The following is an 18,418-nucleotide window of genomic DNA, read 5'->3' on the forward strand; positions in this document are numbered from 1 at the left end:
TGCGCCCTTCCCCAGGTAGTACATAGGGTGTGATATAATATTAAATATTTAAATTAAATATGAATTTAGTAAATCAAGTAGCCAGTGAATTGAAGAAGAGCTTAACAGGGCTTGGAGAATATTTTTTCTCTTGTTTGGCCACTAAGGAAATATAGGATATGTGCTGTGGTTATTTAGCCCTTCTTATATCGTTTCTTTTTAACTAAATGATAAAAAAAATTGCTGTGGAGATTTCTTTATAATAATACAGTCTTTAGTATTTAGGTTAAATTCCAGATGGTATATATGGATTCAATATAAAAAACATTAAACTGGCTGGGTGCAGTGGCTCATGCCTGTAATCCCAGCACTTTGGGAGGCCAAGGCAGGTGGATCACAAGGTCACGAGATTGAGACCATCCTGGCTAAGATGGTGAAACCTTGTCTCTACTGAAAATACAAAAAATTAGCCGGGCGTGGTGGCATGCACCTATAGTCCCAGCTACTCAGGAGGCTGAGGCAGGAGAATGGCGTGAACCCGGGAGGCGGAGCTTGCAGTGAGCCGAGATCGCGCCACTGCACTCCAGCCTGGGCGACAGAGCGAGACTCCATCTCAAAAAAAAAAAAAAAAAAAAAAAGTTAAACAGAGCCTTGCTTGCCTTCTATGTCTGTCTTTCTTAACTCTTACGAAAATACTTTAGATGCATAAAAATCTGAAAAGTTACACCATTAATAAGTAAGGCTGATAATTAACATTTTGTCTGAATTTAAGTAAAATTTTCTCTGTTGGGCCAATTGACTGGATTGAGAAATCTAGCTGTTAGGTGATGTGTTTTGCTGTTATAAACAGAGCAAATTGTAAGTCAGAAGATATTTTTTACCTTTCCCACTGTATGCCTTCTAGCTTGAAAATAGGATCCTGAATTTATGAATACATTAGCCAGTGTCTTAGTCCATTTGTGCTGGTATAACAAAATACCACAGATTGGGTAATTTATAAACAATAGAGACTTATTTCTTAGGATTCTGGAGTCTGAGAAGTCCAAGATCAAGGCAATAACAGGTTCTTTTGTCTAGTGAAGGCTGCTCTTTTCTTCTAGATGAAAACTTATTGCCTTATCCTCCAGAGGGAGGAATGGAGGGGAGGAACTCTTCTGCCCACATGGCAGAAGAGATGGGAGGGTGCAAACCCGCTCCCTCAAACTGTTTTATAGGGTCCCAATTCCATTCATGAGGGCCCTGCCCTCATCACTTAATCACCTCTTAAAGGCTGCATCTCTTACTACTATGTTGGTGGTTAAGTTTTAACATGTTAATTTTGGGGGACACATTCAGACCATAGCAGTTGGCAACCGTTGTGGTGTGTGGAGTTTCCATTTTAAGGCTCTCAGAGTATGGGATAAGGGGAATTGGGGAATTGGGGTACTGCTGGTGGCTGTACAGTTCATCCTGTGCTGGAGAATATTCAAAATAATAGTGCCATACAAGAGCACATATAGGAAGATCCTGTATTAACTCTGGTTTTTATTCAGTTTAAGAAGTTCAGATTATTAAACACTGGCAACTGTGTGGTAGGAGAATATTTGCTCATATTTTATAGGCCAATTGCTTGCTGGATGCTGAAATCAGTTTGTAGATTGCCTTTGGCATGTCTTTGGACCTGGGCACATCAACCTATGAGTTGCCACTTCCATAATGATGTTAGATCTATAGCCAGATAAATGGTGAATGGGCCAAATGCAAACCACAAACCAATCCTGAAAGCTCCTCTCATTCAAAATAGAGTAAATGGGAAAACAAAACAAAATGTTGTCTGAGAAAATGTATTGAATAGAAAGGATCAAAGAACATCAGCCTAAAAATCCAGAAGAAATGTGATGCTAAAAGTGATTTTCTATAGGAATCAAAAGAAAATTCTTAAAAAGAATTGCCTCTATGAAACAGGAACAAAAAACTTTAGAAGAATAAATGGAGATCGAAAAATTACATGAGGAGATGAATAGGAATACTTACAAGTAAATGATTATTGCAGTAGGAGATGAAGGGCAAATATGAAAGTAGAGGCTTATAATAAATTATAGATTAATAATTTATTCACACTTTTGATCATTTATTGAAAATTGCATACCACTTATGTGTCTGGCATTGTTGTAGGAGTTGGGAATACAACAATAAACAAGATAAACTGAGACTTTTTCTCATGGAGCTTGCATCCTAACAAGAGGAGACAGACAGTAAACAATATCAGATGGAGATACGTGCTAACTGAAGAATTAAAAGGGTTATGTGTTAGGGAAAATTTTCCATTTTAAGCTGAGTAGTAGAAAAGTCTTTTCTAAGTAGTTGACGTTCAAAATTATGTTTGAGTTATCAGAAAGAGCCACACATTTCCTCATGGCCCATGTCCTTTGGAGTTTTGTGCTAGGTTCTTTCGTACTTTAATTCTACAAGCATTTCTTAGAGCCCTTTCTCTAAGGGCCTTTATTACTATCTCTCTGCTAATGATTATGATTCTCTTAAGCTATAGACCCAAATATGTCAGTTCCCAAACACTTGGCACTTGGAAGTCATCAATTAAATATGCCCAGTACAGAAGTCATCATTATTAATCTTCCCAAATATAGTCAATTCTCATTATTCGTGATATTTATGTTCTATAAAGTCACTGGAAACACTGAGTGAGCGAATACTGAGCCATTGCTTTTAGGAGAAATACAGGTTTAGTTTCCTATGAGCTTCTGGTCACATTTTCATCAACCAATGAATGCATAACCTTGATTTATGAGTGTTTCTGCTTAAGGACATGTTATTTAATATATCTTGTTGATTCATTAACATTGAACTCATAGCCAACAGCACTATACTCATGCCTGAGAGGAGTTTATCTACCATGTGGGTTTTCTCTGTAAGGCACATCACAGTTTTCTTGTGCCTTCTTTCAAAGGCACATATTGTTTCTTGAGCTTAGGAACACTAGACAGCACGTTGGTACTATGGTTGGGGGCCATTTTAAACAGCAAAATCATCAACAAAAAGTGCAAAAACGCAAAAAATGTGGCACTGGATAGACTATGAAAATGACACCTGTTTACAATATGAAAACTAAAATAAGAAGGCAGAGCATTGCCTTGTTTAAACCTTAGCTAGAAACATGTGCATTAGGCAACTCAAATTTTTCACCCCTCTGCACATGTCTGTTGAATGACTATGAAAGAACTATGAGTATTGCTTTTGGGTTTACAAATAAATTTTAGCAAGTAGGCAAATTCACAAATACAAAATCTGTGAATAATGATCTACTGTTTATTCCATCTACTTATGTTCCCTCTCTCACAGACGAAACCACTGTCAAACCAGTTACCCAGGTTAGAAACTTTGTATCAGCCTTCTTTCCTTCCTATTCTTTATCACCCATATCCAATTAATTTCCAGCTTAAACCTCCTAAATACGTCTCAGATTCTAACTGATCTTTTCAATTTTAATTTTTCCCTTTCTTTACTCTCTGCAGTACAACTTCCAAAATATCTAAAACTCTTATGGTCGCTACAGTACAAATACCTTAACATAATTTATGAAGCTTTCCTGCCTCATCTCTTGTCAGCCCTGTACTTTACACCTCAAGTTCCAGCCATGGAGAACTTCTTTCAGATTCTTAGGATATGTGATGCCTTTTTTTCCATTCAGCCTCTTTGTCTCCTCCAGGAACACTTTTTTCCCTTTCTCTCTTTCTGGCTTATTCTTCTGACTCATTCGTCAATTAGAAGTATAAACATCATTTTTCGAAGAAGCTTTTGTTGACACTTCCCCCACCCACCACACACACACACACACACACACACACACACACACACACACACACCCTACTTTAATCCATAGGATTCTGTAGTTCATTTTAATATAATTGCTTGTTTGTCAGTCTTCCATAGTAGTCTATAAATTCAGTAAGTACAGGTACTGTTCTCAGTGTGCCAATCACATGGTAACCACTTAGTATATATTAAGTGACTTGGTTTTTGGTGAGATTGTGTGTATTAACACAAAACTTTTGGAGCAGTGTAATACTAATGATATAAAGTAGGAAAAAATCCAAGTTTTACTTGCCTGCTTATTGTTTTATATCTATTTGCTTATGTCTTCAGCAGCTTTTTGAAAAATGTTAATGATTGAAAGAGCTTGGAGCTTAAGTGAAACCTCTGTAGCTCATCTAGTGACCTCTCTGTGAATAGACAGGCACTGCACCAATTACTCAACTGGACTGGTCAAACATCTACGTCTCAAATTCCACCTTTAAGTATTGAGTTGACAAAATTGGCAGAGGGAATAGAATAATGAAAGGTGAATTTAGCAGCCACTAAGGAAACTCCAGCTCATTTTTGTAAATGGGAAGCCAGACCTATTAGATAAATTGGTCTTGTCTTTTGTTTTTATCCTATTGAGGAATACTTGAAAGGCAAAGCTATACCCAGTTTAGAATTAAGTAGAAGTTCATGATTTGGTTTTTATATAGAATTTCATCTTATGTATTTTCTATCATTTATAACAAAAAATTAAATGAGTATAGTGTGGTATAATTAGAGAGAATGCTTTCTCTAAATTCTCAAGTAAGTGTGTCTTGGCTCCAAAGCATATTGAATATGTAATGTCACACTACAATAATAAAGGTCCTTTAGGGCTGTTAACCTTAAAATAAAAAGCCCTTTAGTGTATACAGAATGTAATTAAGATTTAATACTACTACTATGCTGTGAAATGGTGACAAGTTGAGAATAACTTTAACAAACCAACTAGCAGTTTCCTCTTATTTCTTAAATGGAATCATTTGCCTCCTCATTAATGTATGGATGAAAAAAGCTTTGAAATGCTGTCCTAATGTTCAATTTCATTTTCTAGGAAGGAAAAACTCGGGTGTATACAGTTATAATCACTTTAGAACTTTAAAACTGTTGTTTTTAAGCTACACCAGGGTTCAACAAACCATAACCCATGAACCAAATCCAGCCTGTTGCCTGTTTCTGAAGGGCCTGTGAACTAAAAATGTTTTTTACATTTTTAAAATCAAAAGAAAAGGAATATTTAATGAAAGGTGAAAACTGTGCAAAATTATAATTTGTTTCCATAAACAAGGTTTTATTGGAACACAGCCATACTTGTTTATGTCTTGTTTATGGCTGCTTTTGCACTACCCCAGCAGAATTGAGTATCTGTCCACCAACCCCTCATATATTTACTATCCTGCCTTTTAGAGAAAATGTTTGCCAACCCCTGAGCTACATTAGTGTCTTTCCATGACTTAGTACCTTAAGTCAACTTTCCCAATTTTTTAGGACCAGTTTGGGAATCTAACAAATAAATCATCTTGAATAAAATTCTTCAATTTTTCAGGAAGGCAGAGGAAAACTAAACTAGGTATTGCGTGGCATTTATACTTTTTTTAGGTGGGCAGGGCTTTTACTTTAATCATTGATTTTATCTTATTTATTTTTAAAATAAGCGCTTGCATGAGATACTGTTCTAAGAGCTTTATAACTCCTCTAAATCCTCATTACAACCATATGATGTTGGCATCTCTACAAATGAGAAAACCATGGCACACTTATTAGTGAAAGTTAAATAGTGGAACTTAAATTAGTGGTAGGAAGTTATAGTGCTATTTATAGCAGTTGTACAGCTAGTAAGGGGCAGAGTCACTATTCAAATGTAATAATAGTCTCTGGTTCCAAAGTCTGTTCTCTTTACCACTGGTATTCTCTCTTTTCATTTTTACTCTTATTTATTTAGAAAAGCTTTGGATTAAGAGTAGAATTCAGGGCCGGGCGTGGTGGCTAAGGCCTGTAATCCCAGCACTTTGGGAGGCCAGGTGGATCACAAAATCAACAGATCGAGAACATCCTGTCCAACATGGTGAAATCTTGTTTCTACTAAAAATACAAAAATTAGCTGGGCATGGTGGCGCACACCTGTAGTCCCAGCTACTCAGGAGGCTGAGGCAGGAGAATCTCTTGAACACAGAAGGCAGAGGTTGCAGTGAGCCGAAACTGTGCCACTGCACTCCAGCCTGGTGACAGAGTGAGACTCTGTCTCAAAAAAAATAAAAGTAAAAATAAAAGTAGAAGAATTCAGTAATAAGTGGGGTGTGATAATCTAAACACACTGAGTTTGTATTCATTTCCTAGAGCTGCTGTAACAAGGCCCCATAAACTGAGTGGTTTAAAACAACAGAAATGTATTCTATCCCAGTTTTGGAGGCTAGAATTCCAAACTCAAGGCATGAGAAGGGCCATTTTCTCTCTGAGACTGGGTAGAATCTTTTGTTGTGTTTTTCTAGTGCCTGCTGGTGATCAACAATCTCTGATGTTCCCTGGCTTGCAGCTGCATCATTCTATTCTCTGCCTCTGTCATCACGTGGTGTTCTCCCCATGTGTCTCTGTGTCTATTCTTTTTGGCTTTCAGGACACCAGACATACTCTATTAAGGTCCCACCCTCCACTGATAGGATCACATCTTAATTTAACCAATTACATCACAATGGCCCTATTTCCAAATATGGTTGCATTCTGAAGTTCCACGAAGGACATGAATTTGGAGAAACCACTATTCAACCCAGTACACAGCTCATGAGTCAGATATTATTATGTAGAGCACTTCTCATTTTAAGCCCAGAAACCCTAAACGAAAAGTGGGGCTGTGCACCAAGAATCTTCATGCTTTTGTTTTTGTTTTTTGGGTTTAATCCTGTGCTGGATTATAACCTAAGGGGGAATACTAATTTACTGTTCTCAATTCCTGCTTTTTTCCTGCTTCCCATTGCCCCTTTGTTCATGATTCATTTTTATTCTTGATGTTTTTCTTCTGGAATGTTCTGCGAGTTTTTTAAGGAGCATTTTCTTACCTGTTATCATAACTTATGGAAAGGTTGGTTTCCCTGCATTCTTGTGAATTTGAGACAGTTGATTCAGAAACCAGCTTTGGTGTGCTGGTGATTAAGTTCTGGTAGTTTCCTTGTAAGGATATTTTGTACACATTCTTACAGGTTTGTAACTAAGGTTCAATAAATGGTAATAGTTATTTGTATTTTCTATTGTTATCATCAATGTTAAAATAGCAGATTTTGAGAAATGCGATACTACCTCAAATTCCAGACCTGGGACCTTCTCTTTTCCCTTGAAATAAAAGAGTAATTGGTCCAATTGTGTCAACCCATTTTCTTTTCTTTATTTACAGGGTGCCCGGGAAACATTTGAGAATTACTACCGAAAACAGAGGCGAAAACAGGCTCGTTTGGTACTTCAACCTCCATCTAACATGGTAGGATTACCATCTTCACTTTTCTCACATTTTTACTTTTCCTCCTTGATGTCTTTTGATGAGTGTGTGTGTGTGTGTGTGTTTACTGTCATTCTGAGACCACTTTTGGTGGATGTGACTTGCAGTAAGAAAACATTTATTGATTGCTGTGTGTCTGGCACTGTTCTAAGTACTAGATATGTGCTGTCATATTTCCTCTTCATTGGTAGATAATATTATTATTTTTACCTTATCAGATATCATCTAGGGAGCTGAGCCTTAAGAGATTAAGTGACTGATTTTAACTTAGTCTTAATGTAACAAAACAGAAACAATAACTTTTTCTTCTTTGCTTTGTTGCAGCATGAAACTTTAGATGGCTACAGGAAGTATTTTAATCAAATTGTAGGGTAGGTATATATATATATATATATTTATTTTTTTATTTATTGAAATTTATACTCTTTCCATACATAGAGTTGTGAATGTTGGAAAAATAAATCAGGTTTTCCTTAGGAAATTCTTTTCATTTTCTTTTTTTTAATCCTTAAGACAAGATTTGTTTTTGATTTTCTAATGATTTAAAAGGAACACTCTGCTGGTTTCAACTTTATATTGCTGGAGGGCATTTTTGTGGATAAAGTGAGAAAAACATTGAATTGTAATCTTATTACACTTGATGTTTTATTTCTTTGTTTTTGGTAAATGGAACCAAATAATTAGCAAAAGTTGGCAAACTTTTTCCAAAAGGGCCAGATAGTAAAATATTTTAGGCTTAGTAGGCCATATGGTCTCTTTCACAACTGCTTAGCTCTGTTGTTATAGTGCAAAAGTAGCTATAGATGATACGTAAATGATGAGCATGGCTATGTTCCAATAAAACAATCTTTATAAAAACAGGCAGTGGGCTAGGTTTATCCCATAGGCTATATAGTTTGCCACCCTCATCTAGGGTGTATATAGTGGTACGGAATTGCATTTCCCAAATAAACATCCCAATACTGGCAGCTTGTTCTAATTGCAAAATAATGACTTTGCAGTTAAAAGAAAAGGAAATAACTTGGATTCTTCATCAGGTTTATTTTTTTCAGATTTAAATTGTTTCAATGTAATTAGTAGTTATTAAAATATATCATAAAAATTCCCTAATAAAGACTTTTTTCATTAATATGAATATTTAGGCAAGACAATGCAGGCTACATTTTAAATGCGTAATAACAAAAAGCTACAAGATTGTTCAAATGTAACTTCACATTTTTGAAACCTTTATATGATGCCTTTTCAAGACTTTGATGATAGAGTCCACATGACGGGAATTATTTTGATATTTTGTGCATTGGATTCTTAAAATGTATAAAGAATACATTATATATATATGATGTATATATTAGCTTTTATGATCTCTTTAAAATTTGTTTTTTTGAAATGTATTGATGGCTGGGTATTTTCTTAATATAACAAAATTTGCCTCCATTACCTCTACACATTTTCCTCTCTTTTAAACTACTGGATAGCATTGTTAACATTTAATAGAAATTTAATAGAAATGTAACTCTGATCTCTCTAGGAGTGGTTATGAAGATGTCATGATCACAGACATAATTTTTGGTCCAAGTAGTCTGATTTCATTTATTCTACTGAATAAGTTTCTTCAAGAAAAAAATGACCACTAACTTTGCATTTGATGGTATCTCTTAATGCTTGTCAAACCCCAGAGACAGTAATAGAACTGTAATTTCTGACAGCTGTGCTTTCTTTTTTCCTCAATCTTAGCTTTTTTGTGGTTGAAGATCACATTTTACATACAACCCAGGGCTTAGTAAATAGAGCCTACATTGATGAACTGTGGGAAATGGCACTTTCAAAAACCATCGCAGCACTCCGCACCCACTCGGTATGTAAGAAGCCCAAGGGAAGTTGTTATTTAGAGCTGATTATCTATATATTCAGTGTTTTACTGCTTTAAAATCAACATATGTATGTCTTTGGAATCACTCACTTGGAGCTATAGATGTCCTTCAAAGACATAGAAGTAGCTGCTTCAAATTATCACATTTTCTACCACTGAGCTCACTTTTATAGAAGCCCTTTGCAATAAGAAAATAGCAGCTAATATCTATTGATTATTCTCTCTATGTGTCAGACGTTGTTCTGTTTACTTCATACATATTCTCTTATTTCATCCTCAATACAACCCTAGAAAGGTAGGTATTATTATTATTATTATTATTATATTTACCTTATAGTCTGGGAAATTGAACCTGAGAGAGGTTAGGTAACCAGCCTAATGCCATACAATAAGAAGTAGAAGTCGGATTGAAACCCAGATGGTCTGACTCTAGAGCCCATGTTCTTAGCCACTATACCATTTTGCCTTCTATAGTGCCTATTAATATTATAAACACTGATTTGGAGTTCACAGTTCTACTGTTACCTTTTGAAAAAAAAAGTTCATAACATATTAAGCTGCCCAATATTCTGTTCCCATGATCTATTGATATATTTTAATGTGGCATATATTTTTGGTGATAATCCACTTTATTTCAGTTATAGAATGCTGGCTCTGAATTCCCTTCCTTCTTTCCTTCCTTCCTTCCTTCTTTCCTTCCTTCCATGTTTCTTAAAGATTGATTATGCTTTGGCAGTGGGAATATGACAATGAACAAGATAGATATTCTTTGCTCTCAGAGAGTTATATTTTGATTGGAAGAGATATCCAATAAACATGTAACAAGAATGTCAGACAGTGATCATGCAATGCAGACAATGAAAATAGAATGACAGATTAGGAAACAGGGTGTTTGCTTTTGAAGTGGCACTCTGAGATTAGAATATCAATGAGTCGCCATTTATGCAAAGAAGACCAATTAAATGATCATTTTAGTCCTAAAGAACAGTAGTGCAAGGGCTCTTATCTCAAAGTGTTTGAGGAATAATAGTGAGGAGTCAATGACAGAAGATAATTTAGCATTAAAACAATTTCTTTAAGTGACTGTAGTATCCATCTAGTTGTGCTAGCTAGAAACTTAAAAATCATCCATGACCCATGAACTCTCTTTTCTAATTAATCAGCAGGTGTTCCAGACAGAGTAAATACTGTGTGTAAAAACCTATTTTAAGGGAACATAGCCCTCTCAGAGACCTGAAAGAAGTCCAGAGTGAAGTAAGAAAAGAGAAGTAGGTAGATGCCATGTTATTTAGAATCTACTTGACCTTTTAAACACTGGGCTGAATGGAATGTGTTACGTATAGATGTGTTCAAGGTGAAGGTGGGATAACATGGAGTAAGATGATCAGATTTTCATTTTGAAAGATTGTTCTGGCTTAAGTGTGGATAGTGGATGAGGGGTAAGAATGAATTCAAAAACAATTACTAGGCTAGTCTAGTATTCCAGGCAAGTGATAATGATAGTTTGGGTCAAGGAGTGATAGTAAGTATTGAGAGATATGGTTGAATTCAAGAGATTTTTAGGAAGTAAGATTAATTGTACTTTCTGATGGATTAGATATAAGAGGTAAAAGGAAAAGAACTATCAAGGAAATGCTTAGGTGAATGGTTTCCTTTCTTGGATGATAGTGTTAGCAGTTTTGATAGTTTGGAGTGGGGAGATGATGAGTTTACATTCGAAATGATTACTTTGTGATGCCTTTGTGCCATCTAAGCAGCAAGTTCTAGGAGATTGATTAATATGTATGTGGGTTTGATCCAAAGAGGATATGTCATTATTGAATGTGTTGCAAATATTTCTTTCCTTTTATTTTTGCTTATGGTTTTTGTTATAGTATACAGAACTTTTAAATATTTATATATCTGATAATACTTAAGTTTAATTTTCTCTCATTTTACATATGTAACCAAGGACTTGATCTGACATTTTTATCATTTTATTCTTCTGTTATAATAAAATCTGGCAAACTTGAAATGTTTTTTACATGTTTTTGTGTGTTCTGAGATTTTTAAAAAGTTGCTTAACTATTTTATAATTAGATTTTTACACATTTATATGTTTACAACCACCTGTTATTTACTCTCATTTATAGTATGATTAAGGATCTCATTTTTTTTGTAGTGGTAGTGCACCCATTGTCTTCGGATCATTTTTTGAGTGCCTTACTTTTTCCCCATTGAGTTGTATGTTCTAACATATAAACATTATAAAAATATGTTTCTATATTAGAATAGAAATTTTGATTATTAAGAACATTTTAGTCATCATCCCTTGCATGGTTATTATTAGCTTTCTGATATATAAATGTAAAGTCCCTTTTTTAATATATAAATAAACTATACAATATATAATGGGTTTTAAGTAGGAACATGCTGTGTTTTTCATTTAATGTCTGATGAATATGATTTAATTTTTATATATATAATATTGCATTGTAGGATTATATTATTATTTTTAATTGATTCATTTGATATTTTGGGCTTTTAAGAAAGTTTTTGGTTTTGTTTTTTTTCTAGCTATCAAAAACATTGCAGTAAATACTGTTATAACCATGTCCTTACACATGGTTATGTGTAAGGACTTAGAGCAAGTTCTTAAGAAATGAAAATAGTGAGTAAAAGTATTTGGACATTTCTTAGGTTCTAGGTATTGCTCATTTGCTCTCCCAAACTATTAAACTATTTAACACTCTGAGCAGCATCTACTAGAATGCCTATTTCCCTATTCTTTTTATTCCACAGAAAGTTATGTTTAAAAACAGAAAATAATTTCTAATTTCAGAAATTGTATCTTATTTTATTATGCTTTTAAAAAATAATACTGATATTAGGTCGGGCATGTTGGCTCACTCCTGTAATTCCAGCACTTTGGGAGGCCGAGGAGGGCAGATCATCTGAGGTCAGGAGTTCAAGACCAGTCTGGCCAACATGGTGAAACCCCGTCTCTACTAAAAACACAAAAATTAGCCAGGCATGATGGCATGTGCCTGTTATCCCAGCTAGTCAGTAGGCTGAGGCGGGAGAATTGCTGGAACCCAGGAGGCAGAGGCTGCAGTGAGCTGAGACAGTGCCACTGCACTCCAGCCTGGGTGACAGAGCAAGACTCTGTCTCAAAAAAAAAAAAAAAGAAATAAATAAAAAGAAATAAATAAAGGAAAAATTAATACTGATATTGAAAATCTCTTCCATGTCATTTGTATATCTTCATAGAATTTCTTGTTCATATACATTGTCTTTATCTTATATTTTCACGTTTTTAAACATTTTACTATATATTATTAAAACATGGACATTAGCTGTTAATGTTAACCTCATCTGACAATATGTTGTAAATATTTTTTCTTAATTTAATGTCTCTTACCTTTTCTGCAGCTTCAAAAAGTTTTAACGTTTTTGAGTAGTTAATTTTATTGATATTTACTTTATAATTTATGTGTTCTTCATTACAAAGCATATGTGTTTATCTTTATTTGATTTTAGTATTTCTGTAGTTCCTTTTTCTACAACCATAAAAAATTTATTTTAGCATAGGGTATGAGATTGGACTCTCTTTAATTATTTTGAAAATGACTCATCACTTCCAATAACATCATTGTGATAATCTACTGTCTTAGTGGGCTCAGGCTACCGTAAGGAAATATCATAGACTGGGTGGTTTAAATGACAGAAATTTATTTTCTTATAGTACTAGAGAATGGAAGTCAGAGATTAAGGTGTCCACATGGTCAGCTACTGGTGAGGGTTCTCTCCCTGGCTTACAGAAGGCTGCCTTCTCACTCTGTCCTCACTTGACCTTTCCTCAGTGTATGCCTGCTGAAGAAGGATTGCTCTCTCCTTCTCTTTTTATAAGGAGAACAATCCCACTGGATTAGGGCCTCACCTGTATCACTTCATTTGTTGTTAATTACCTCCCAAAGGCCCCATCTCCAAATATAGCCATACTGGGAGATAGGGCATTAATAGGTGAGTTTTGGGGGCAGAAACAACAGTCTGTCCATCTCTCCTTTCCCTACATATTTTGAAGGCTACCTTTTATATATTATATTATGTATACACTCAGGTTTATTTCTAGGTCATATGATTTGAATTCTCGCTCCTTGAATCAATACAACATTGTGATTATTGTATCTGACATTGTGTGGCTTAATTTTTGTTTATTTATTTTATTTATTTTTATTTATTTATTTACTTTTTTGAGACAGAGTCTTGCCTGTCACCCAGGCTGGAGCACAATGGTGCGATCTCAGCTCACTGCAACCTCCGCCTTCTGGGTTCAAGTGGTTCTCCTGCCTCAGCCTCCCAAGTAGCTGGAATTACAGGTGCCTGCCACCATGCCCGACTAATTTTTTTGTATTTTTAGTAGAGATGGGGTTTCGCCATGTTGGCCAGGCTGGTCTTGAACTCCTGGCCTCAGGTGATTCGCCTACCTTGGCCTCCCAAAGGGCTGGGATTATAGGCATGAACCACTATGCCCGGCCGGCTTAATTTTTTATAAGATATGTGTATCCTCTTAAATCGTCTTTTTAAAATATGCTATTTATCCCCTTATTATTCTTCCAGTCAACTTGAGAATCACTTTGTTACAACCCTTCCACCTCTAGTCCACACCCCTAAAAATTGAGATATAATTAGGTTGTGCAGTAAATCTGTAGATTAATTGACACATTTCAGGCTCTGGTATTTTTCACCAAAGAAGATATGTATTTTTGTTACTTATTTGCCTTTCATGTCTTTTGGTAAAATATTTAATAATACTTCCCATCAAAGTACTGTTTTTAGGTGTTTTTTTTTTTTTTGCGGGTAATATTTTGTGGAAGGTTTTTTTTTCCCCCATCATATTTATTAACTAGTATTACTGTCATTCTGTGGGAGAAAAGTTTCTGATTTTGTTTATTTTATATCTATCCATTTCACTGAATTCTCTAATTTTATTTTGTTTCCTGAAAAAAGTTATCTTTCCTTTAGAAATCAGATTTATTCCATGCACTGTCTTTTTTTTTTTTTTCTAAAGCAATGTTTTTTTGTGTTCCTGATACATTTGGGAATGTAACAGATCTCTAAATCTCGCAGTACAAAAATGCACCCTCTCTTCTTCAGCATGAAATTTTATTTGATACTATTAAGAGCAGGACACTTTTCAAGTGTGCTGATTCTTTTCAAAGTGTAGATCTGTGGAGAACATTAATCTTAAGGGAGTTTTTCTTTGTAGATCTATTGTATATTCTTTTTAACTGAAGAATAAATGACGAAATACCTTCTTTTTAAAAAATCATTAGTTCAGCATTGATCTGTAGAGGTAAAAAGTAGACTAGTGGTTGCTTAGGGATTAAAGAGGTGATAGCTAAAGGGTACGTATGGAGTTTCATTTTATTATTTTAATTTTAATTTTTAGTTCTGGGGTACATGTGCAGGATGTGCAGGTTTGTTACATAGGTTTCATTTTAAAGTAAAGAAAATTTCCAAAGTTTGACTATGATAAGGGTTGCAGATACCTGTGAATATACAAACAATTAAAAACTATTCAATTATGTACTTTAAATGGGTGAGTTGTATGGTATGGGAATTATATCTTGACAAAGTTATTAAGAAACAACTCAGTATTAACACAGATTTACTCATTGAACCATTTTATACATTAAGAGACAGAGTGTTGGTACCACAAATGCTCACTGTATTTCATGACACTATTTATTTTATTAGTAGTACCCAGCAAACAAAATAAGAACAACCCAAACATCAAATCAAATCTCAAAAACACTCTGGCTATGTGACTACATTATTTATCAAATGTGTCTATATTTTCTAGCATTATATATGGCTGTTTAAAATTACTCTTTACTTTTTCTGATTAAATTATTAGTATAAATTGAAACATTTTGAAAGATTCGATATTTCATGTATTAATATGTGCAACATTCTCAGTGCTGATTTCAAAACATAAGATCTTACATAATCTACTTCACTTAGTAAATTCAGCAATATATTAAAAGATTTAATATGCCTAGTATAAAGGAGAGTTCATTTCAGGAATGGTTCAATATTAAAAGATCTGCTAATATGATTGTTAATGATAATATGATAATACTGAAAAGATATTTTTAAGATTCAACTATACTAATCAACCTCGTCCTTCAGTCCAAAATATGAACAAACAGCCAAGAGTCATAAAATATTTGAAGAAAACCAATTATATCACATGGGAGACAACAATAAACAAATAGAATGGCCGTTCTTTAGCAAATACAAATTATGGGCTGGAAGAAAAATTTACAAAATAATATTTATGATTTTAGGAATGTAGAAGACTAGGTTATTAATACCAATCCCTCAGCCAGAAACAATTGGAAATGCTGTATTTTATATATAACATATAAGATATTCATTTAAGTCTTAAAGTACTTAATAAGGATAGTAAGGAATTACTCAGCTAAATCGAAGGGAAATAAGTAGATAGATAGGTTAAACACTCAAGCTGCCTTTTCGTTGAGGTAACTTCTTAGTCCAGAGTTCATAACTCACACTTGGATTTTCACAGCCTCTTGGGCCTATTCAAGATGGACAGTCTAATCTGCTGCCCTTCCCCCATTAAGCTGGAAAGGGCTATTCCTTTCAGGATAAAGGTGAACCAGAAGTAGAAGAAAAAACAGTCAAAATTCTTCCATCAAAGAAATCTCCTATCTAGGCAGTTTTATCTTCAATTTTGTTCTTACATAAATACTCGGAGAATAGACACAAGGAAATGCCAATTCATCTTAATTTTTTTTTGCGTTTTTATGTTTTTTTCTTTTCTCAATCCTGCTTCTTCTGTATCAACTCCTTTTATAATGCATACATGATCTTGATAATGAAACCAGATGAGGGTAGTATAAGAACTTGTAAATGCATAAATATAGATCAGACTTATTTATAAATATAAATCAGGAATCTTGAAATATTAAAAACAGAATCCAGCCATTTACAACAAATATTAATATATTTGGTTGAGTTTCTAGTAGCAAATGCTAGCTTAGTTCAATATTACAAAGTGTATTAATATAATGCACTTAATTGCAGGTTAAAAAACAAAAAATATATAGTCATTTCAGTAGATACAGAAAAGCAATTAATAAAACGCACAATAAACTTATGGTAAAATTTCTTAGTAAATTAGAAACTGGAGAGAATTCCTTAAACTAATAAAAGCAGTCCTCCAAAACGTATTCAAGATAGTCAGGACCCCTGTGGAAAAATTCTAAAATGTCATTCAGAAATTAAAATGGGTTAAAGAAGACCTAGGTAAAAATGAACCATGTTCATTGATTGGAAGAGTTATTATTACAGTGATATCAGCACTTTCAAAATTGACCTATAGATTTAATTTAGTGTCAATCAAAATTTCAATAGTTTTATTATAGGGAAGGATGGGTACCTTACAACCTAATTATAATATTTCAAACTAGTACAAAAGCCAAGAGCAAGTGAGAGATGCCTTAAGACTGAGAATAATGTATTTGGATATCAAGACAATTGAAAAATCATATTAAGATCCTCTGATATGGTCATTGGATAGATAATGGACCTTCAAACAGTCTCACACATATATGGATCCTTGGGATATATATTAGGTGGCATAGGAGGTCAGTGGATAGAAGACAGACTTGAATGAATAGCAATGGGACAGCTGACTGTCATGATGGAGGAAAATATACACCAAAGATTGAATTTCAGGTGGATAAAATATGAAAATGTGAAAGCCAAAACCATAAATCTTTTAGAAGATAATATGAGAAATATCTTTATGATTCAGGATATGGAAGGAGTTCTTAACTGAAAACTAAAAGCACTATCCATAAAGGAAAAGATTCAGACACAAAACATCAAACTACAATAAAATTATAAGAAAAAAACCTCACAAAAGATAGTAGGAAAATATGCCACATAGTGAAAAATGGTATTTGTATATAACAGCACAAACTAATTTGGAATATATGAAGAATTCCTACCAAATCATTACAATAAAGATAGACATCTCAAAAGAGAAAAAATGAGCAAAAGACAAACAGTTTACGAAAGAAGGAATCCACCTGGCTGGGAAAACATGTGAAAGGTGTTCAGTCTTCTTAGTATATTGGTAAAATGCAAATTAGAACCAAATGAGGTAACATTATTCAAGAATTAACAGTACTAATGTTGATAAAGATATGGAGCAATAGAAACTCTGATACACTACGAAGGGTATAAGTTTAAATTGATAAGACACTTTGAAAAAGTGTAATATCTTATAAATTTAAAGATCCCCATGGATCAACTTTTCTCTAACTATATTCTCTTCAGTAATTTGCCATAATACACCATAATAAACATGCAAGAATATCTTTCCAGCATTGTTGGATTTTAAAATGAGAAATGACTTAAATGTCCATCAGTAGTAAAATAGATAATCTGGGTTAAACTCAAACATTGGATACTAGAGAGCATGAAAATAACCAAAGTACAGCTATATACAATAGCATTCATGAATTTCACAAGTACAATGTTAAATGAAAGAAGCGAGAAAGAAAATTATACATATGGCTTATTTCCACTTATATAATGTTGAGAGAAAAAATATTGATTAAGTCTCAGTATTTAGGTGGATACAAATTAAGGACAACAGGAGAATGAAAAGACTAGCTACAGACTGAGAGAAATCTTTGCAAATCACATATCTGATAAAGGACTGCTGTTCTAAATATACAATGACGTCTTAAAATTAAACAAGAAAACAAGGCCAGCCATGGTGGCTCATGCCTGTAATGCCAGCACGTTGGGAGGCCAAAGCAGGAAGATCACTTGATTCCAGGAGTTTGAAACCACCCTGGGCAACTTAGTGAGACACCATCTACAAAAAAAATTAAAAAATTAACCAGACATGGTTGCATGTGCCTGTGGTCCCAGCTACTCTAGAGCGTGAAGTGGGAGGATCTCTTGATCCCGGGAACCTGAGGCAGTAGTGAGCCACGATCATATCACTGCAGTCCAGCCTGGGAGACAGAGTGAGACCCTGTCTCAAAAAAAGAAAAAAAAGAAAGATGCTCATCATCCTATGTCATCAAGGAAATCCAGAACACGAACCACACCAAATGCTGGAGAGAATGTGCAGCATCAGGAATTCTCATTCATTGTTAGTGGGAATGGAAAATGGTACAGCCAGCTTTGAGGACAGTTTGACAGTTTTTTATAAAATG

At 34.3% G+C, this 18,418-nt stretch overlaps 1 protein-coding gene across 3 annotated transcripts in view; it reads left to right on the forward strand.

The window, feature by feature from the left end:
* The window catches only part of EXOC6B (exocyst complex component 6B), a 652,998-nt gene that overhangs the window by 303,905 nt on the left and 330,675 nt on the right, over positions 1 to 18,418 (forward strand). For all 3 annotated transcript variants that reach the window (XR_010109257.1, XM_003808189.4, XM_055107798.2), the window contains 3 exons: positions 7,202 to 7,285; positions 7,628 to 7,674; positions 9,038 to 9,158. Coding sequence is in view for 2 of the 3 variants with exons in the window: in XM_003808189.4 (XP_003808237.1) it covers positions 7,202 to 7,285; positions 7,628 to 7,674; positions 9,038 to 9,158 (252 nt within the window). In the remaining variant the exon portion in view is untranslated. The remainder of the gene's footprint in view (positions 1 to 7,201; positions 7,286 to 7,627; positions 7,675 to 9,037; positions 9,159 to 18,418) is intronic.

Source organism: Pan paniscus, chromosome 12, assembly GCF_029289425.2.
Source record: "Pan paniscus chromosome 12, NHGRI_mPanPan1-v2.0_pri, whole genome shotgun sequence".
Taxonomy (NCBI): Eukaryota; Metazoa; Chordata; class Mammalia; order Primates; family Hominidae; genus Pan; species Pan paniscus.